We start from the raw sequence: 22,752 nt of genomic DNA on the forward strand, positions 1-22,752 counted from the left end.
GACCTAGTTTAAACACTTTCAAAACATGACCAGTCCCTCCCCATTACGTCCACGTGCAAATTTATAGGTCCCATTATGTTCATTCTTAACATTAGTCTTGCTTTAGTTGGCTTTATCATCCAAATGAAATTATGGCGGTGTTCAGTCCACCACGCAGAAGCTGTTACGTGATGGATGTACTGCAAAAGGAGCCATTTGTCACTACACACTTTTTCAAATAGTATATTCTTTTGTTGGCGTCTCCAAACCAAAATCATCATAAGCCGTGTCCCAATTCAGCAGCTGCATCCTTCGAAGGACCCGGCCAACGAAGGCTGCTCTTACACGCACTGGAAAGGCCATGCCGAAATGGGACAGGTCTCGCCCAAAGAGCCGCTCCCGTCACCTTAATGCTAACGCTACTGCTAACCACGTGGACCAAGCATATCGATTAAAAAGATTACGCTCTAGTGATAAAATAGTCGCACAATGAGCCCGAGATTTTATAATAAATCTCATCCAAATCTTATGACTACAAACACAAACATGAAAACTAGTGTAATTTCTATAAATATAATCAATTTGACAATGTTCTTGGAATAAAATATCCTAAATGACCTTGAAGTTTCAAATAAATAGCATCACCACAAGAAAGGAAGTTGGCAGACACGGCTTAAAAAGGTTTACAAGTTACAATAAATATGTGCTAAAGTGCTAAAGTCGGGCGCTCAGTTAAAGGCGATCCGCTGAAGGTGGAGTCGAGCCCGAGGAGCAGCGACAGGGCGTAGGCAGCGGGTCCCTTTTTATAGGCGGACGGATGCTCTGGGTCCTAGTGCATCGTTTTTACCTCCAAAAACAGACAGAATATTAATGATAAATAAAAACACGGCACAAAAGAGGCCATGACAGTAGCACCTGGATTGTAATATAGCATTTTCAATAATTCCTCTTTTGGATGCATTCAGAAAAAGGCCAGTAGAGGGTAGCAGAGGGCAGTGTTGTTGCATAATTAAATCATCAACATTGTCCTAACTGTTTTGTATCATATAACTTTAATCTATGTAATAAATTAATCATCAAAATATATATAAAACAGGAGGCTTTCTGATTGGTCCGTGCTTCCTAGAGTGGGTGGGAATAGGAGGACAAGTGGGAGGAGCCAAGAACAGCAAAGTGTTTTCAGAGAGAGGCAACAAAAAAGCATGAATAATACATACATTTACAATAATACTTCTAGATATGAATGAATCTCATGAAGGCAAAACGTTATAACATGGCCATTCAAAAAAGTGATTTGTATAATATCATAATATCCTCCCTTTAAAGCCACAACACGTAACCTCTTGTGATGGCATGTCACCTACATGGCTATAACTTTCTATCACTATGGAACCAAAGGAACAACATTTCCATGGAAACAAGCAGACACTCCTCCAGGTCTAATAAGAGTCAGGTTTGTGGAGATGGACGCCCTCTCAGAGTAAGTGGAGTTTTTCAGTGCAATGAATACAACCAAAAAAAACAAAAAAAACATGCGTTTAATTTAGTCTTTTTATTGGTTAAAAAGTTACATACTGGGGCTTTAAAGACATAATGTGATAATAAATAAAAACCAAAATACTATAACATCTTTGGAAATAGTCTCTGCCCAATCCAAGCTTGTGCCGAATGGTGGTTTGGATTAGCCTCTTGCCAAACCAGTGCGGCTCTAACCATAAAGTAGAGATCAGGAAAACTAATTAATTGACATAAACTATTCCATTTATTTTAATAAACTGTATTTGCAGAAATCTCTTTAAAATCTGCAATCAGTGAAGCAAACAAAGCTTTAAATCAGTGCTATTGTGCTCGTGTCTCTATCGTTATAATCTCTGACACGGTTGGATCATTACACTGGGTTACAAAAAAATATTTTTGAAAGTTGTCTGTGTTTTTTCAACTGAATTAGGACCATTTTGCACCACTGAATCCAAAAATGATATACATTTTTCTCAGTCAGGTCAGGTTTTTATGCTAATTTGATTTTGAAAAATCCGATCTTCTGACTAAATTGATTACAATTTTGTGACATTATCAGTTGATTTTCTTTAATATTTCTCATCCAAAAAATGTTTTAGGAGATAAAAAATAGTTTTCTAACAGAATGTATTAATTAAATGTTACGTTATGTTAATTGATAAAGGTAAGTACATGTAAATTGGAACGTTACGTTATCATTGTGCAAAATTCAGGACATGAACTTCTGTTTTTATGAGCCCCTTGAATGCTCAGCAGCAGGGATGTCTCTCTTCAGAGTCCAACAGTAATCAGCCATCATGACTGCATCCCAGCGTCCCTGATACCTGGTCTCCATCTTTTATGTCCTGATGGAATCTCTCCACCTGCTCATCACTCAGTGATCCCAGATTCTCAGGAAACCTGAACATTTAGCTCCTTTTGGGAAAAAGGATGTGGAGCATCATCATTAAAACCACACTGGAGGAATCTTTGTCACTGATGTCAGGAACTTCTACAAAGACAGGTACTGGAATTTGATCACAGTGAGCTACAGGACGACGTGCTGATTCACGGTCAGGATACTTGAGGCTGCTTCGGTTCTTTCTGTTGATCTCAGTCACATCAATAGCCCAGAAGTAGCTATTGATGTCGGCTCCCTCCAAACCATGGGAATTCCAAACTTCAGACAACTCTTCTTGCCTTTAGTCCACTGACGCAGATACTCGGTGCATGACTTGCATGCCATGTGTGGCGCCCAAGCTTCATCTTGGTCACCAAGTTTAATACCAAAATAAGCATGGTAAGCACGCTTTATGAAACTTGTGACTTGATTCCTGTTAGGAACATTGGTGTATTCAGTGCAGATGTAGCAGAATATGTCAGGCTTATTTTTGCAAGATCTTCTAGTCGAAGCCATTTCATTCACTTGTAATATAAAAAAAAACAAAAAAAACCAAAAAAACAATAATAGTCATAAGTTGGCACATGCAAAATCTTCAGAATTTGTTTATAGTGAGAAATATAACAGAATTTTGCATCATATGACGTGAAAATACTGTAAACAAAATCATCCAAAAACAAATATGTAGCTTAGTTCAGAACGTTGACCTGATTGAGCAAAACCAATGTGATTTTTGGATTCAGCACATCAAAATGATCCTAAATCAGCTAAAAAATCTTAGACAATAAATTTAGTGTTGACCAGTGTAATATTATAATTATAATCGTTATAATTTTGACATTTTAAATCACAATATTCATCTAAAACTATTTAATAAAAGAAACAAGTTCACTGACTTCCACGTTAGAAAACTGCGGTGCCCAGTGGGAGCTGACGCCACCGTAAACGTTAACACAATATAGCGCCCCCTATAAATAACTGCACATCACACTAGTGAGCAGCACATTTAAAAAATTTGCACCAAAATGACTACGCGACGCTGCAGAATCCTATGAGTATCACCAATTAAGAAAATAAAAGATCGGCAAAATGGCGTCTTGAAAATAAGAGATTTAAGATTACACAAACATGAATCACTCTAAATAAAACTTCAGAGGCTCAATGAGAAGAAACGACTAGAACATGGTTAAACATCTGAAAAGTCCAGTTTGTAGAAAAGGTCTGATTTAAAAGTCTGCACTCTTAAGTGGATAATTTGAGGAAAATAAAAATTATATTGAATTCTCTCTGAATTTTTTTATTTACCCCACAAAAATAAACACATTTTTAACAACAACAAAAAAAAACAACTAAATAATTCCCTATCCTTAGTCTGATTTGCGGTCTGCTCCTAAACCTACGTCTAATTTTGCCTGTAATGCCTCATTTACACTTGGGATTTTTCTTGGATGCCAATTTCCTTTTGCTTCTCAAATTTCGGAAAGCTTGGAAAGCCAGAACTTATGTGTGTGTCTTTTAGTTTGGAGCGAGCACGGAGCAAGAAGAAGTGATGTGCCTATGAAAAAAACAACTTTAAACTTCCAAAGAAACTATTCCCTGCCCAGCTGTGTTGCTCTATATACAAGCTCAATGCCAAACACAAGGTAACGCACGGCTATTTTTTTTTCCTTACGCACAACATTTACAGATACAACTATTAAAACGCCTCTCTGCAAGTATCAGTTTTATATTTCTCTCCTAGCCTTGCTCCTACATGGATCCTATTTCTAAATGAGCAAATTGATCGACTTCTGGATTTGAAAAAAACGCAGCCAAATAAGGATATTCCATCACAACCTGGCAACCGTGTCAACCTAAAGATATACACACACACCTATGGAGAAAAAGACAGAAACAGGTATGTAATTTTGAATGGTTTTGTAAATTTCCCTGGCTGGAGTTGGATTGTTCCGTTTAGCCTTATGTGAAGTTGCATTATTTCTCTATGTGATTTATGTGTGGACAGAAATGACAGAGCCAAGAGGTTCCCCCTGGATTTTAATGGTTATTTATGGAGCAGCTGTGTTAGCAGGTACATGCACGGACACACGCGTAATGCAAACATACTCGTGGTGGAATGTAACGAAGTACAAGGAGTAAAGTACCACACTTAGGCAAAGTACAGATACCTAAACTTACACTTAAGTAGATTTTATAGTGGATACTTTTACTTCAGTACATTTGAGAGCAGTATCTGTACTTTCTACTCCACTACATTTTTGAACTGGACTGACAAATAAGTATAAATAAGTATTTTTTATTATTATGTGAGACTTGCTGAAAAAGCTGAGGGTTTATTTTTACCACATTCATAGTTTGAGTAAAAAAAAATATACAAATAAAAAAACTGTTTAAATCTTTATCAAAATCACTACATTTTAAGCCTTATAAAAATTTAAAAAATCAATCAAAATCTACACAAAATACTTGTACTTACTCTTTAAGTACATTTTTAAACAGGTATTTTAATACTTTTACTCAAGTAGATTTTTCATATGATACTTTTTCTTTTACTAGAGTATTTTTTTGTGTACTTTTACTTAAGTATCATAATTGAGTACTATTTCCATCACTCAAACACACATTGGATTTCCATGCTTCTTGGGGACATTACATTGACGTCCTGGAGACTGATCCTAACCATGCTTAATATTTGCCTCACCTTATTTAAATCCTAACCTGTTTTAAGCCATATTTCAATTTTAAATCGTGTTGATCTAATAAAAAAAAGGATTTACAACACAGGGACCTGTTTGTTGTCACACTGGAGGCAGCGTCGCATGATGTGTTTGTGTTTGAGTTTTTAGTTTCCACAATATGACAAATACCTGCCCAATATCAGTCTGTTGTAAAAAAAAAAGTGTGCAAAAAATCCTAATATTGGACTTTTTTTTTTTTTTTTTTACTTTTTTTGGAGAATAACTTTTTAAATTTCTAACTTTCATTGTGCCAACTCTATTTCAAAATTATTTATACCAAGTTAGGAATTTCATTAGTATTGTGAGGTATTAATTAATGTTTCACACAAAGTCCCAGATTTCCCTAATTGGGGGTGTATAAATTTATAAGCAAATCGATGCAGATGCTCCTGTTGTGACTCTTTTCTTAAATCATTAAAACATTTTCACTTATTTCTTCTTCTATTAAGTTTTCCCTTCTTACTTATCCTAGTTATTGTTGAGACCTCGTGTTATATCCATGTATCAGGTATCACGTGGGTCAGATATTGGCCCCATTTTGGTCTAAAAACTGGTGTAATAAGACACATTTACTGACCAATGTTACCCCAAAACTTCTCATAATATTAAACTTGTATTTTCACAGAACTGTCCTGTAGTTATAAAACACATTTGGATCATTTTTACCTTATGCTGTTTGTTTTTAAAGGAAATTAATTATATTTTCTGCTCTAGTGTTAGTTTATATCAGATATCTGCAGATATTTAAAGCCAAAGTATCATCATCATCGGTATCGGAACAGAAAAACCTGGATTCGTGCTTCGTAGTATCAGATGTGTTCACTTGGGGCTGAGCAATGAATCATATTTGAATTTGAGATTGACATTCAGTCATTTCTCCTCCTGAATGATCAGCTTGGCTCTTTTTAATCCACAGGTCCACAGCCAGTCCTCTGTAAAAGAGTGTGGTTTGGAACAGATGCAAGACTTTGGAGGAAGAACTTAGACTATTTTGTGAAATGGCAAAGGCAAAACCCCCGTAGTGTTTATGTTCACAGAGTTTATATTGAAACCAGATTTATTTGTTTTAAAGGAAAAACCAGACCAAATCAAAAAATTGTGATTTTCATATCTCTCAGAACTATATCGACCACAGTTTGGATGGTTGCTTTTGTTTTGTTTTCAATTTTACACAGCAAAAACCTGGAACTGTCTTCCTGAAGATGTGAGACAGGCTTCTACTTTGACAATGTTTAAATCCAGACTCCAAATGGTTCTGTTTAGCTGCGCACGTGACGGAAAGCTTTTTATTCTGCACTCTTCCCTTTTAATACTAATGTTATGATGATTATTTATGTTTTGTTGTATTATGATTTTAATGTTTTTCTTATTCTGTAAAACACTTTGAATTACCTCGTGTACGATTAGGCTTAATTCATAGTAGCACACTAGCTAGCTCATCGTGTCACAAAGCTAACAGTCACTTTTATATAAAATAAACAACCTATTAAAATTCAAATAAATTCAAATAGGGAAAGATGAGGGAAGGATGGAGCATGACATTGACAGGCGGATCGGTGCAGCGTCTGCAGTGATGTGGTCGCTGTATTGGACTGTTGTGGTAAAGAAGAAGCTGAGTCGAGGGGCAAAGCTCTCGATTTATCAGCCAATCTATGTTCCTACCCTCACCTATGGTCATGAACTTTGGGTAATGACCGAAAGGACAAGATCGCGGATACAAGCAGTGGAAATTAGTTTCCTTCGCAGGGTGGCTGGGTGCTCTCTTAGATGTGGGGTGAGGAGCTCAGTCACACAGGAGGAGCTCGGAGTAGAGCTGCTGCTCCTCCATGTCGAGTGGAGTCAGCTGAGGTGGCTTGGGCATCTTTTCGGGATGCCTTAGAGTTGTCCAGGCATGTCCCACTGGGTGGAGGCCCCGGGGAAGACCCATGACACACTGGAGGGACTATGTCTCTCGGCTGGCCTGGGAAGGCCTTGGGGTCCCACCGGAGGAGCTGTAGAAAGTGTCTGGGGTGAGGGAAGTCTGGGAGTGCCTACTTAGTCTGCTGCCCCCACGACCCGATCCCAGATAAGTGGAAGAAAATGGATGGATGGATTAATTAAAATAATGACCACCCAATAATTTTTTTATTTAGAATACTTCAATTTGTGGTGTCCTTATAGTATTTACTATGCCTCAAAATTAGCATTAAGATTAGCATTAGCACTGACACACAAACATGTCTCTTTCCAAACACAGAAGTGTCTCTGGTGAAATATTAATTGAATTAATAATAATAATATGAACTACTTGTGTAGTGTTTAACATGTTGTCAGTGACATCCTCCTGTAGCTCCCTGTCCACTGTCTGATTTTTAAATATTTATTCATTTTAGTCTGACTCATCTAAAGCCTCAGTGATAAAACTGGACAGGAAGTGATGCTAACAGTGAGGATGCTAATTGTGCTACACAGATAAATTAGCCTTGTTTGTAGTTTCAGGAGTGGAAGGGGCAGAGGTTTGCAGACAGCCCTGTGATGATCTGCTCGGAATCATCACTGAAATCCACGGACTGAGGCTGGTCACCAACAACCTTCTGGAAGACCTGGAGAAAGTGGTGAGTCCAGAGTCAGACAGGAACAGGATCCGAATTCATGGACAAAATAAGACATAAATGTATATATTATAGTATATAGGCAGTTGAATTTAAGTGTATTTCTATAGCACATTTAGAAAACTTCAGCTGTCCAAAGTGCTCCACATAAAAAAAACAAATATACAGATAATTTTGTGGCATTCTGCTATAAGGAAACACGCCAAAATTTCTTCTTCTTGTTTATTTTCTGGACACAAGGATACTGTCTGCCATAACTCACGCCAAAACAAAAGCAAAGCCACAACAGTCTAAACTCAGCAGAGCCAGTCTCCAAAACAGACCAGTAAATGATGAATACAACCTTCAAATCAACGTGTCGGCATAGCAACCAAGTGTCACAAACAAAAGCAGTTATATTAACAACAACACGTAAAGACAAGACAAGACGAGGTTTATTTGTAGAGCATTATTCATACACAAAGTAATTCAAAGTGCTTTACAGAATAAGAAAGACATTAAGGTCACAATGCAACAAATCAAAATATAAATGGCAAATAATCATTGTAAAGTTAACATTAAAAGAGAAGAGTGCAGAATAAAACCTTTTCATTCATATGCACAGATAAACAGAACCGTTTGGAGCCTGGATTTAAACATTGTCAAAGTAGAGGCCTGTCTCACATCTTCAGGAAGACAGTTCCATGTTTTAGCTGCACAAAACTCAAATGCTGATTCCCCATTTTTAGTCCCGATTTAGTCCCGACTCTGGGCACCAGCAGGAGGCCGGTCCCAGACGTCTTCAGAGTGTGAGATGGTTCATATGGCACTAACATGTGGGAGATGTAAACTCTGAACCAAACACAAAATATCAGATCATTACAAAACAATATACAGGAATATAACAATATAACACAAGTATATGGGCCAAAAGTGTACAAGAACCAATACCTTTAATATCCTTGCTAACAAAACTTTCAAAAATTCAGCCAAATATCATATAATCTTAGACTAAAATGTAAATTTGACTGATAATGTATTTTCTTTTGTGTTGTAGTAATACTAGTAGCAGTAGGAGTATTAGTAGCAGCAGTAGCAGTAGTTACAGCAATAATAGAAAACCAGGGATCCCAGCTGTACTTAGTATTTTCCTCCTGTTTTTTGGTGAATTTCAGACCAAAGAGAATGAAGAAATCCGTCTCACTTTGGAAGAGCTGAACAACACCAACACCATCACCACAACCAGCACGAATGTGAATAAACCCAATAGAACTGATGTCACAAATGACCGTAATGACCGTAATGTCAGTAACATGGTGTCCACTGATCTGGGAGGACGTCTGAACTGGGAGGATGTCTGTCTGAAAGATGGAAGAGTCTATGTCCAGGGAGAGGAGTGGGACCCAGACCCCTGCACCTACTGTGGCTGCTCGGTAATACCAACTTTTTATGTCCATACCAAAAGACTGTATACATAAATGGACATAGCTAACCTGCTAGCCACCGCGTTTCATCATGGGTGCGCGTCTATAACTGCTCTAGCCTTGATGAGCTTCATTTGACTGGGGCTGAACGCTGTGGGTGACGTCACACTCACTCAGTCCACTTCTGTATACAGTCTGTGGTTTAAAGCTGCACTGTGTAACTTTTCTGGTGGAGGTGTAGTTTACTTTTCTGCTTGTTTCCATGGAGATGTTACTGCTTTGCCTGGAATATTCCACAATATGGCTTTAAATGTATCTAACTTGAATTATATCTCACATGCAACTTGAACACAAACTCTTGCGTGCCACCTCTCCACAGATCTGAACTGTAACTAGGCCTGGGGAATCTTACTCTTCTCCATGGGGATACATAGTTTAGATCAGGGGTGTCAAACCCATTTTCACCGAGGGCCACATCAGCAAAATGGTTGCCGTCAAAGGGCCAGATGTAAAATAAATGTAACTACTTTTCCAGTTGTTAATTAAGTGTTTCTGTATTTATTACTTCTTCTGGTTACAAATATTACATGTGGATTTGCAAAGATGTAAAAAAATTTGGCTGTGTAACTGTGTGCCAACTGATTTATTGACATTTTAAGACCATCATACCTTTTAATTTACCCTGTCCAGAGTCACATAAAATGATGTGGAGGGCAACATTTAGCCCGCGGGCCTTGAGTTTGACACATGTGCTTTAGACAGTTAATCGCCGTACTATGGAACATTTTAGTCAAAGCAATGTCTCCATGGGAACAAGAAGGAACCTCCTATAGAAAAAATGACATAGTGCACCTTTTTTCCACTTGTACTTGTAAATATTGGTATTCTGGTTTGTAAAACATTTCAAATTGAATTAAACCAAATCAAAATTTTGCTCTTTCTCTTTGTTTATTCGTATAAAGAGTCTAAATCAAAAACTCATTCCACCAAATTCTATTAAAGTTTGGACCATTTTTATAGTTGCTTTTATTGGCTGGTAAATATTTTGAGAGGAGAAGAGAATGCCTCTCTGATGGTCTTAAGAATCTTGGCACAAAGTGAAGTTATTCATGATGTTTAATTAACGTTTCGGCCATTTTATGTCTCATTGTTATGTAAATATTCGTCAAAAAAATCCCTGAGAATCGGTTGATAGTGGTAAAAATATTTGCAAATCAAAACAGAATAATTTAGCTGAAATTCTATTAAGGATTGGCAGATTTTTTATTAGGCAGTTCATATTTGTAGAGTAAATATTGTGATCTGGTGAAACCGGTCAAAATATTAAAATATGATTTTTTTCAATTTTTTTTATTAAAATCAAGTTTTTCATTTTGTTTCTTTTGTCCGGAAATATTTGTGAAGCAAAGTGAATGAGGCTTTGGGAACCCTGCAAATGTTTGTTCATAATAGTAATTCCACTTTTCTCATCTTTGAAAAGGGTCTAGGGCCAAACACATTATTCTATTTAATGGTGCATCTTGTAACATTTTGGGTGGAGGCCCTGCCACCGTCGCCATGGAAATGTTATTGCTTTGCCTGGAATGTTCCACCATATGGCCTTAAAAATATTTGTTTTGCTTGGGCCAGTTGCTCCAAAATACACAGAAAAATACGCATTTTCACATGAGCAGAGTCATCTCTCCACAGATCTGACTTGTAACTCCTGACCTGCTATAGTATGGATTATTCTAGACAAAATTATTTTATGGTCACAAGCAGGTGGTGGCCCTTCCAGAAAAGGTCCATAGTGCACCTTTTAAATGAGTTAACTGAGATTCAGGAGCAGGACCACACCTCCACCTCCTCCTGCTGCTCCTCTCCAGCGAACCACAACTCGCCTCAACCACGCCTCTACCACGCCTCCACCACGCCTCAACCACGCCTCCACCACACCTCCACCATTACCCAGAAGCCCTATTTATACAGACATATCCCGGCAACATCGCCTGTCTCCAGTGAATGGGGGTCCTGAATTGGAGACAGAGCCCCCATCCTGAGTCTGTACCATACACTGTATATATAAATGGACATAGCTAACCTGCTAGCCGCCGCGTTCCAAACAGGAAGTGATCATAGGCGCGCTTCCGGGACAATCGTCTCTGGCTCCAATTCACTTTCTATTGAAAAAGTGTGGCCCCTCTTTGTAACTGCTGCTGTCAGACTCATCATTTTGGTCTTAAAATCTTCATCCTGGGTTTTTTATTTCACTATTGTGTCCGTAAATCAAGATGAACATTAATAACAGAAATGAAAAAATGAGGTCCCTTCTTTCCTTGAGGTCTCTCCCGCTAGCTTTAGCAACAGGTTTGATTGACAGCATTGCTAAGTGCCCACTCCCGGCTAAACCAGCGGTCTTTGTACAGTCTGTGGACTCTACCCAGCCTCCACATCTGTTCATATCATCCATAAATATCTTTATCTTTGTTTACTTGCTCAACAATACCTTGGAAAACATGCATTCTTCTAGTGTCCACAGATTTGACCTGAATCTTCCCCTGGCAGTGCAACTTGTTTTTCTCCATGGAGATAAATAGGTTTAGGGCCATATTGAAGAACTTTCCAAAGAAAATAAAGAAATAACAATGGCATGACCTGCTTGTCTCCATGGAGATAGATAGATTTAATACTATACAGAAGAACATTCAAGATAAAAAAATTATATCTCAGTGGGGATAACAGGCTGAATGTTCATCTGAAAATGTGCGTCTTTAACATTTTGAAATAGACGTAATACTGATTTGTTTTGCTTTAGTTGACAATATAATTTAAATCTCTATTAATTTGATAAAAAAACATGCTAAGAACCATATTAACCTTCGTTTCATATTCTTCCATGCATCACTGCCGACATCAGCAGCTGCAGAAATGATGTAATTACTTTAATCTCAATCATTTTAATTATTGTTTTCCAATTACAGCTGTTTTTCTTTGTCATGATCTCGTCAATATTTGTCAGAAAACTCATTATAAACCTCTGGAAGGAAAAAGGCATTTAGCACAACATCTGGAGCCGAGTAACGAGCTCTGAATGAGCAGATATTAATTACCACGGTAACGAGAGGCTGTAAAATGCGTTGTTTTGTGACAGGACGGAAAGGTGGTCTGCCAACAGGAAGAGTGCCCCCCGGTGTTCTGCGTCTCTCCCACGTTTTTAGAAGACCAGTGCTGCCCCGTGTGTCTTGGTAAGTTATAGTTATTATCATTATTATTATTATTATTTATTTATTTTGTTTACGTATGCATTTATTTACTCCTGTAGTATTTTGAGCTCATAGAAACTTACAAGTACATCAAGGTGAAATTGTATTGTGAAAAATAAAGTCTTCTGCCCACAACCCTTTAATTATTATTACTACTACTACCACTATGACTACTACTACTATTACTATTATTACTACTACTACAGTCCTCTCTGTCTCAAGCAAAATCAGATTCTTTTATTTCACAATTGCTGGGCGGGGCTATGTTAGTAAAGGTGGATTACGTAACTTTCTTGGTGAGAGGTCAGTCACCTGATTGTCTAAAAGGAGTTATTGCTTTGCCTGGAATGTTCCACAGTATGGCATTAATCTGATCTATCTTGCATTTATTTACGTAACTTGGCCTGGTGGCATCTCCGTCCATAGATAAGTTTAATGCCATACAAGCAAAGCAGGCGAAGTAATAACAACTCAGTGGAGACAAGCAGAAAAGTTACGTAGTGCAACTTTAAATTAATGTATTTCATGAGGTTAATACTGTAAAATATTTAACTTGCTGCTCCCCAAAGTAGGACACAGGGCCCTCTGGTGGACTGTAAAGATATGTCAGGGGATAATAATTGTCAATTGATTGGCTCCGGTGATGCTAACAATCTATGAATATTATTTTTTTTATTTTGGGGGGAAAATGTATGCGAAAAAATAGGAAATCTTTCGACTGAAGTGTAGTTTTATTGCACATGGGAAAGAATTTTTTGATAAGTCCCCCTATAACCAGAAGATACCCCGCATTAGCCAAGACCTTCTGCAGTTTCTCCTCATTGCATCAGCTACTCTGTAAACTTATATAGACTCCCAGTGTCACCTGGATCAGCTCCTGCATTCCTCCTATAATTCAGGAATCTCAGTTGAATCTAATATTGTTCAAATACACTTCTGCGCAGAGAATGAAGACGGCTGGACGGCCTGGTCTGAGTGGACTCACTGCTCTGCTTCCTGCGGTCGCGGGGGCCAACAGAGGGGGCGCTCTTGTAACGGGATCAGCTCCACCTGCTCTGGGCCTTCAGTGCAAACACGCAGCTGTATGTTACTCAAGTGTGATAGAAAAAGTAAGACGCTACTACATGTACTACTATTATTACTATTACTACGTCTACTTATCCTTCTTATTTCCTTTTCCTGTGTTGTGTGGCAGCTAGGATCCCTGGTTTGCTGCTACTGCTACTGCTACTACTACTATTACTACCTCTATGTCTACTTGCTCATCTCATTTCCCTTCCCTGTGTCATGTGGCAGCTGGGATCTTTGGTTTGCTACTGCTACTGCTACTGCTACTGCTACTGCTACTGCTACTGCTAAAACCACTACTATTACTACTGCTAGCTATTACTACTACTATTACTACTGCTGCTACTGCTACTACTACTACTTTCACTTCCTCATTTCATTCCCTTCCCTGTTCTGTGTCTATGGCAGCTGGGATTTTCTAATGCTCCACGTACTACTACTACTACTAATACTACTATAACTACTATTACCATCACCTCTAACACCACAAATACTTCTTAAATCTTGTACTCTTTACTTCTTTTGCATCTGTTTCATGTTGAGTGCTTTGTAAACTGTGTTGTGCTCACTCCTTTTCATCCTACTACTAGTACTACTACTACAACAACTAATATTACCACTACTACTAAAACTGCTACTACTACTACTTACTACTACTTTTGTGTGGCCTGTGTCATGTAGTTTTCAGTAGCTTATGGCAGTAAAAATTTATATTTTTCTTGGTTTCGCTACTACTACCACTAGTACTACACTTGCTACTACAGTTTGTCCAATGATCTGAAGTTTGCTGGTTCGAATCCCGCTTTCGACAATAAACTTCATTTGATTCCAGCTCCCACACATGAATGCTGCCGTTGTGTCCTCGGGCAAGGCACATAACCCGCCTCGCCCCAGTGTCTGCGTACACTGGTGAATGAATGTGTGTATTACTAACTTAAGTTCTTGCTCAGACTTATGTTTTTGTTGAAGTCTGACCGCAAAATTAAGATACCATCTCAAATGTCTCTAACTATACAAAACATGGAACAAATGTAATATTTCTCAGAGAATATAAACATGTGAATGGCAAAAGCACAAAGAGATAGAGATCAGAATTTAAAACTTAAAGTCTAAAGTGAAGACTCTCACTGTTCTGGCTCGTGAGGGTTTTCCATTCAAAATCAGCTTGTTCTACGTCCAAGTTGTGTTTATACTGATTTGACTTGGGACCACTTATGTCCTTTGTACTACTACTGCTACGTCTTTTACCATTTCCACTGCTATTATTCTTAGTATCATATTCAAATTGCCGTGGCAAGTACTATTTTTGGTATGACGTCTACAACACCAAGATCACAGGGGAAAACACATTTGTCCCACATTAGGAGAGTCCGGTAATTATGATGAACTACTGCTACTTTTCCCTCTCCGCACGCTACGACTTCCACCTCTTCTAATGTGCTCTGTTGTAGTAGATCACTGGTTTCCCTGGCGATTGTGTTGATAAATAGTACTATACTTTCTACTACTACTACTACTACTACCACCTCTGACTACTTAATCTTCTATATCAACTATATTTTTATGTACTTCATGTTGTAAGTGCAGTTACTACCTATAATCACCAAACCCACCATTGGCAGATAAATGGTCTTTTTTTACAGCTATCAATACTACTACTACTGCTAATACTACTACTATTGCTACTGTTACATTTATACAGTGGCAGCTGACCGACTGCTCGAGTGCTACCAGTACTATTACTACTACGACTACTATTTCTACTATTACCACTGCTACTACTCTTTCTTATACTTCCTATCCCTGCAGTGCACTCTGATGGTCACTTTGGTCACACTATTACTACTACAACTACTATTACGAGTATTACTGTTACACCAAGCCACCTATTATTCTTAACCCCTGCAGTGCACTCTGATGGCAGCCGGGGGCACTGGTCGCCCTGGTTGCCTACTATCACTACTACTACTATTACTACTGCTACTACTGCTGTTACACTATACCACATATTCCTCTTAACCCCTGCAGTGCACTCTGATGGCAGCTGGGGGCACTGGTCTCCCTGGTCGTCCTGCTCGGTCAGCTGTGGGGAGGGGAACATGACTCGGGTGCGTCTGTGTAACAGCCCCCCGCCTCAGAGGGGGGGCAGAGGCTGCAGCGGAGCAGAGAGGGAGAGCGAGACCTGCACCAAACCACTGTGTCCGAGTGAGTACACATGACACACCATACTGTACTATTATACTGCCAAAACATGGAGGTCAACAACAGTATACTTTAAAATATTAGATATTCACAAATCTGTGTACTTTACCCAGTCCTACCTACCAAACTATCTATCGTTGGCATATTTCTTCTATTATCAGTTCAAATCAAGGAAGACAGTTGCTCAGTTGGTAGAGCGTTTGTCCACTGACCCACAGGTTGGCAATTCTAGCTGTTGTTGTGTCCTCGGGCAAGACACTTAACCCCCCTCACCCCCAGTGTCTGTGTACACTGGTGTGTGAATGTGTGTATTCGTGATTTAAAGCACTTTGAGTGACTTGAAGGTGGAAAAAGCGCTATATATAAATGTGACTGTCTACCATTAATGCTGTATTGTGGAACATTCTAGGCACAAACAGGTAGCGGAACTTCAACCAGAAAAGTTACTTAGTGGAGCTTTAATACTACATAGCTTGATGTAAAGTGTTTTGAGCCTTGAAAGTGGAAAAACGTTATATAAAAATTTTAGCATCTACATTTACCAAGAGCAAAAATAATATAGATTTTTTTTTTTTTTGCTTTTTTATTTGAAAATGTAGGAAAAGTCTTTATTATATTATGTTTCAAGGTGGATTATGTAACATTTCTGGAGGTACATCACCTGTCTTGTCTCCGTGGATTTGCCTGGGATTGTTCACAGTATGTACACATGTATTCCATTACAGTGTTCTTATCATTAGCAAAAGTAGCATTCTTGGTGTGAGTGAGGCTGTCTCTCCACAGATCTGACCTGTAACTTGGTGTGATGGCTTCAGCCGCTCTCCGTGGAGCTAGATAGGTTTAAGCTAACGACAGTAGCTCAGTTGGTAGCGCGTTTGTCCACTGACCCACAGGTTGGCGGTGCAATTCCAGCTCTCACTGATGAATGCTGTCGTTGTGTCCTTGGGCAAGACGCTTAACCCACCTCGTCCCCAGTGTCTGTGTACACTGTTGTATGAATGTGTGTGCAGTTTCTTGATGTAAAGTTCTTTGAGTGGCTTGAAGGTGGAAAAGGCGCTATATGAAAAATGTGACTGTCTACCATTAATGCCATATTGTGAAACATTCTAGGCACAAACCTTCCACAAGAAACGTTACATAGTACAGCTTTAATACTACAGTGTTTGCACAAGAAATTCCCAAAGCCCCCCTTTTAGCCAAGCGAATCAGGAGAAAAAAAAACAGTCTAAAATGTGAGTAACATAAGTGCAGGCTAGCTCACATAAATGATAGTGTTTTCATATAGACCCCTGTGTGCTCAAATCTGCCTTTTACTCATGCATTAGTGAACACTGGTTTCTTGCTGTGTAAATGACAGTTGCCGGAGGCTGGAGCGGTTGGTCGGAGTGGTCCCCATGTTCTCTCTCATGTGGAGGGGGTCTGTCCAGTAGAGAGAGGGCGTGCTCTGACCCCGCCCCCAAACACGGAGGGAAAAAGTGCGTAGGGAATACAGTGGACTACCAGGCATGCAACTCACAGCCATGTCCCATAGGTAAGCTTTCATTTTAAACACGTGTTAAAGGAGGTGTCATGTTTTTCATTGACTTTATAAACTAGATTGTAGTTTTCACAGCTACGACAGCAGGATATAGGGCAGAGGAATTAATAGCAAGTAGGGCTGTAATCTCAGTGATCAGTTTGGGTCTTTGGAGAGGTCTCCAGAGGAGATGAGAAGAGGAAAGAGGAGACAGCAGACGACAGAAGAGACAGAAAAGGAGAGGAAGAGAAAGAAGACAAGGAGGGAGGAGATGAGGAGAGAGGAGAGGAGGAGAGAGAAGACAAGAAGAGGAGGAGAGACAAGACAAGGAGGGAGACAGTGAGAGAGGAGGCAAGGAGAAAGGAGAGGAGACATAGAGAGAGGAGACAAGGAGAGCGGAGACAGGAGAGGAGGAGAGACAAGATAAGGAGAGAGGAGGTGAGGAGACCAGGAAAGGAGGAGACAGGAGAGGAGAGGAGGAGAGAGAAGACAAGGAGGAAGGAGACAGGGAGAGGAGGTGAGGAGAAAGGAGATGAAGAGAGAGTAGACAAGGAGAGAGGAGGAGAGGAGACGAGGAGAGCGGAGACGGGAGAGACAAGACAAGGAGAGAGGAGGAGAGGAGACAAGAAGAGAAGATGAGGAGATAAGAAATAAGGAGAGAGGAGGCGAGGAGACATGGACAGTGGAGATGAGGACTAAAAGCATGTTTGGAATTTAAACTTTGGAGGAAGATTTTTATTTATTGTTTATTTATTGTTTTATCGATCAATAATTTTCAATAAGACAAATTTAAAACAAATCGAAATGAGGGGAAAAAGTCATGGTCCGTGTTTTGGTCATATCGCCCTGACAGCAAACATCAAAATCACTATTTGATTTGAAGAAAAAAATGACAAAGGCTGCAAATATTTATAATAAAATATCCTCAACAAACAACTTTATGTATTTTATCTTTTATGGGGAAAAAATGAATAAACTTGCTAACCCTACAGTTAAGACTTCTTTTATTTTCAAAGTATTTTCAATATTACCACTTTACTCTTCATACAGTGTCATGTTTTCAGATGTGTGTGTGCAGTATAGGCCCTGTTTCCCTGGAGTGAGCTGCACCTTTCACCCTGATGAATCCTGGGAGTGTGGTCCATGTCCCCCAGGTCTCAAAGGAAACGGGACTCACTGTGAGGATGAAAACGAGGTAAACTTAAATATATCTTAACAAGCTGACATTCATGGACAAATTCTGGTCCTGTTGATTTGTAAAACATTTTGACCATTTACCTCATAGACTGTATATATAAATGGACGTAGCTAACTCCATCGACTGGCTCCAATTCACTTTCTATTGAAAAACTGTGGCCCCTCTCTCTGTAACTGCTGCTGTCAGACTCGTCATTTTGGTCGTAAAATGTTCGTATTGACCCACTCTACATGATTCTGAGGTTTTATTTTGCTATTGTTTTCACTATTGTGTCCGTAAATCAAGATATGAACATTAATAACAGACAAATCAGGTGCCTTCTTCCCCCAAGGTCACTCCCGTTAGCATTAGCAACAGGCTTGATTGACAGCGTTGCTAAGCGCAGTGGGAAAGGGTGTTACCTTAAACAGCCTCACTCCGGACTGGCTCTTTGGTTGCTATAATACTGACGTGCAGAATTTCTAATATGCAACTTGGGTCTAAATTGTCCGCTACAACTGCTCTAGCCTCGATGAGCTTCATTTGACTGGAGCCGAACGCTGTGGGTGACGTCGCACTCACTTAGTCCACTTCTTTATACAGTTTATGGTTTGAATCTATGCTTAGTTTTAATAGATATTCTAATGACATTGATCATCATAACAGCAAAAGGGCCATGTTTAGAAAAATATAGAAAACGGCTTTACTTTATGCATAAAGTTTTTGACTCAATTTAACACAGCCAAAAAGATGAAATACAATTTTGTGTAGAGCAGCAGTGTCCAAAGTGGGGCTCTACAGGGAGTCCATTTTGGCTCACGAAGGGGGACGGGGTTTGTAAGAAGTCTCCATTTTGATTTTGCTCTGAAAAGACTATCAGGAGATGATTGGGAACCCATCACTCATGAAGCACAATGCAGACAATTTAGTATGTTTACAGAGAAAGTTTTTACATGTTTTTGCCCAGCTAGACCTGTCACAATCACATAGTTTGAAGTTTGATATATCGCTGAAGTAAATATAGACGATAAACGATAATATTGGAAATCAAGAGCAGATTTACACCACAAAAACTGTTCTAAATCTACGATACTGTTAGAAATCATTAAATAAACAGCAGAATGAAACACTTAAATTGTTAGTTTGCGTCTGTAATGAGTCATAGAAGTTATTAATTCAAATTTTTACGTCTTAAATCTAATCATACAGCCTAAAAAAATAAATAAATACACACGATTAATATAGACACCAACAAAAAATATTGTTCCAAGTTTCACATATAGAATGATAAGTTGATAAAGTGATTATTGTGACAGGCCTGTATCCATTTGACCTAATATAATTAACAGGGAATAACGTTTTCCTTGTCTCCCCTCAGTGTGAAGTGGAGGGACTGTGCGTGGTTGGCTGCATAAACACAGATCCTGGGTTCTACTGTTTGCCCTGTCCTCCTCGATACAAAGGAACTCAGCCGTTTGGACTGGGGATAAAAGAGGCTCAGACCAACAAACAGGTACATACTCACTGTAAGGACCGATATTACACAAAATGGACTCTCGTGAACTTTAAGCCATGTTATAATGTTGTTACCTCCTTAAAAACAGACCTGGATTTGTGTTTTGTTTCATTCACACATGTTTGAGTAACACTTTATTATTAGTCTGTCTACATTTCCAAATCTCAAAATGCTCTGTTCCACCTTGTGATGTCATGAAGTGGTAGTTTTCAAGTTAACAGCTCCTTTTACCTTTAGTTCAGTAGAGATTGGGAATTCCAGGACTGAAATCATCCAAATGATTCTAGTGAAGGTGTGTGGAGTTTAAAAACACAGTGGACCACTTCCTGTATTACCACATGATGACATCACAAGGTGGAACAGGGCGTTTTCAGTTTGAGAGAAGAAGTAAATATGCAGGGTTTTTTTGTGTCAAACATGTGTGAATGAAACAAAACAACTCCAGGTCTGTTTGTGATGAGGAAACAACATCAGAACAGAGATTAAAAAAATAAAAATGGTGTAATATGGAGAAACAATTGTGTTCATTGGGACAAAAAACGTGCATATTATTATTATTTACACAATAATTAAGGTTCAATTGCGATGAATCTGCAGCTCTGGTCTTTGCCCGTGTTACCTGTCCCTAGCCACAGCCAAGACCACACACTTTTACAGCACTTAACAACAAGATGTCATGATCTGAAACATAACCTGTCGGCCTGATTTCTGATGGACATCACCGACAGACAGATTAACACATGTTCAGCTCAAGTCTCAAAAAAACATGGCAGTTTACAAGTGCAAAAGGAAAAAATAATAACACGGAGAAACAGAGCTGATTTCTGCAGGATAAAAGCAAAAGCATCAAACTGTAAATCTGGGGTAAAGGAAGTAGAATATTTAGTTTTGAATGAGAGGAGATGTCTTCTGCACGCTGTATGGTCTGATTCCAGATTTCAGCTTACAAGTAAAAACAAAAGAAATAACACAAAGGACTTAGAAACAGCACTGGTTTCTGTAGAAGCAACAAACTCTACAAATCTGACTTATTATTTTGATGTCATCATGTGGTAAAACAGGAAGTGCTCCACTGTGTTTTTAAACTCCACACACCTTCTCTAGAATCATTTGGATGATTTCAGTCCTGGAATTCCCAATCTCTACTGAACTAAAGGTAAAAGGAGCTGAAAACTACCACTTCATGACATCACAAGGTGGAACAGAGCATTTTGAGCTTTGGAGATGTAGACAGACTAATAATAAAGTGCCTGAATGAAACAAAACACAACTCCAGGTTTGTTTTTGAGGAGCTAACAGCATTAGAACATGACTTAAAAATCACAAGAGTTAATTTTGTGTAATATTGGACCTTTAAAATCTCTTATTTCCTGGTAGGTTTGTGAGCCTCATAATCCATGCAGAGATAGAAGTCACAGCTGTCACAGATCGGCAGACTGTTTTTACCTGGGGCTGGCCTCAGAGCTGCTGTTTAAATGTGTGTGCGCCGTGGGCTTTGCTGGAGATGGGTTTGTGTGTGGAGAGGACTCAGATCTGGACGGCTGGCCCAATCAACAACTCCCCTGCAAACAGAACGCTACCTATCACTGTCAGAAGGTACCATTTATGATTTGTTTTCATATAATTATACATTTATATAGACTTTTGTTTTCTAAATTAAACGATTAAGGGTTCTTGTTTAGTCCTGGTTTGGTCCTGGTTTAGTCCTGGTTTAGTCCTGGGTCAGTCCTTGTTTGGTTCTGGTATAGTCCATGTTTAGTACCGCTTTAGTCCATGTTTATTCCACGTTTATTCCAAGTTTATTCCACGTTTAGGTCTGGTTTCAACTGATTTCGTCTTGATTTAGTCTTTGTTTAGTCCTGGTTTAATCCTGGTTTAGTCCTGGTTTAGTCTTGGTGTAGTCCTGGTTTAGTCCTGACTGTGGGCACCAGCAGGAGGCCGGTCCCTGAAGTCCTCAGAGTGTGAAATGGTTCATGTAGCACTTACATGTGAGAGACGTACTTTCGTGCTAGGGCATGGGGAGACTTGTTCACAAGCAGAGCTGTTTTAAAGTCTATTATTATTACTATATTATTATGTACCTTGTTATCTACTGACATGTTTTTCAACCCAGTGATCAATATTTATTATACATTTATTTAATAGAATGTATGTCATTTCATAAGCAGCTATGTGTTGTTTTTTTTTTGCAGGACAATTGCCCAACAATCCCCAACTCTGGACAGGAAGACTGGGACAACGACGGAGTGGGAGACACCTGTGACCCTGATGATGATAATGATGAGATTATGGACGGAAGGGTGCGTATTGAGACATTTAGATTAAAAAAGGTCAATTTTTGTGTAAATCTACTGTATAATACTATATAAATGTATGCATGTTTTAGGACAACTGCCCCCTGGTGTTCAATCCTCGTCAGTTCGACTCAGACCTGGATGGAATTGGGGACAGATGTGATAACTGTCCCTTTGAGAGTAACCCACTGCAAACTGACACTAACGAGGATGGAGAGGGGGACGCATGCAGCATAGATATAGATGGAGATGGTATGAAACTTGGCGAAAATACTTTTTATACTGAGTAATGAAGTTTGGAGGACAAATAAAGGTTCTCTTGACTCTTGGAGGGCCTATATTACGCAAAATGGACTTTTGTAATGTTTAAACTATGTTCTAATGCTGTTATCTCCTCAAAAACAGACCTGGAGTTTTTTTTGTTTCATTCACACATGTTTGAGTAACACTTTATTATTAGTCATTACATCTCCAAAGCTCAAAATGCTCCTCTCAGTGGTCCCATAGTGAATAAATGAGAGAGTCAGCTACTGGAATACATTACTAGTTACTCATATCACAAATAGGAAGACATATTAATAAAATACAGTGTGTAAAACTATTTATTTCTCTCACTCAATGTCGGCCA

General features: G+C 39.0%; 1 protein-coding gene across 1 annotated transcript in view; it reads left to right on the forward strand.

Moving 5' to 3' along the window:
• The first annotated feature begins 4,102 nt into the window (after nucleotides 1-4,102).
• The window catches only part of LOC117386887 (thrombospondin-2-like), a 30,361-nt gene continuing 11,711 nt past the window's right edge, over nucleotides 4,103-22,752 (forward strand). The window contains exons 1-13 of the mRNA XM_055229371.1: nucleotides 4,103-4,274; nucleotides 4,383-4,448; nucleotides 7,588-7,709; nucleotides 8,861-9,118; nucleotides 12,240-12,333; nucleotides 13,296-13,460; nucleotides 15,448-15,624; nucleotides 16,979-17,152; nucleotides 18,202-18,332; nucleotides 19,693-19,827; nucleotides 21,208-21,426; nucleotides 22,023-22,130; nucleotides 22,217-22,376. Coding sequence (XP_055085346.1) covers nucleotides 4,253-4,274; nucleotides 4,383-4,448; nucleotides 7,588-7,709; nucleotides 8,861-9,118; nucleotides 12,240-12,333; nucleotides 13,296-13,460; nucleotides 15,448-15,624; nucleotides 16,979-17,152; nucleotides 18,202-18,332; nucleotides 19,693-19,827; nucleotides 21,208-21,426; nucleotides 22,023-22,130; nucleotides 22,217-22,376 — 1,831 coding nt within the window. The 5' untranslated portion in view covers nucleotides 4,103-4,252. The remainder of the gene's footprint in view (nucleotides 4,275-4,382; nucleotides 4,449-7,587; nucleotides 7,710-8,860; nucleotides 9,119-12,239; nucleotides 12,334-13,295; nucleotides 13,461-15,447; nucleotides 15,625-16,978; nucleotides 17,153-18,201; nucleotides 18,333-19,692; nucleotides 19,828-21,207; nucleotides 21,427-22,022; nucleotides 22,131-22,216; nucleotides 22,377-22,752) is intronic.

This window comes from Periophthalmus magnuspinnatus, chromosome 19, assembly GCF_009829125.3.
Source record: "Periophthalmus magnuspinnatus isolate fPerMag1 chromosome 19, fPerMag1.2.pri, whole genome shotgun sequence".
NCBI lineage: Eukaryota > Metazoa > Chordata > Actinopteri > Gobiiformes > Gobiidae > Periophthalmus > Periophthalmus magnuspinnatus.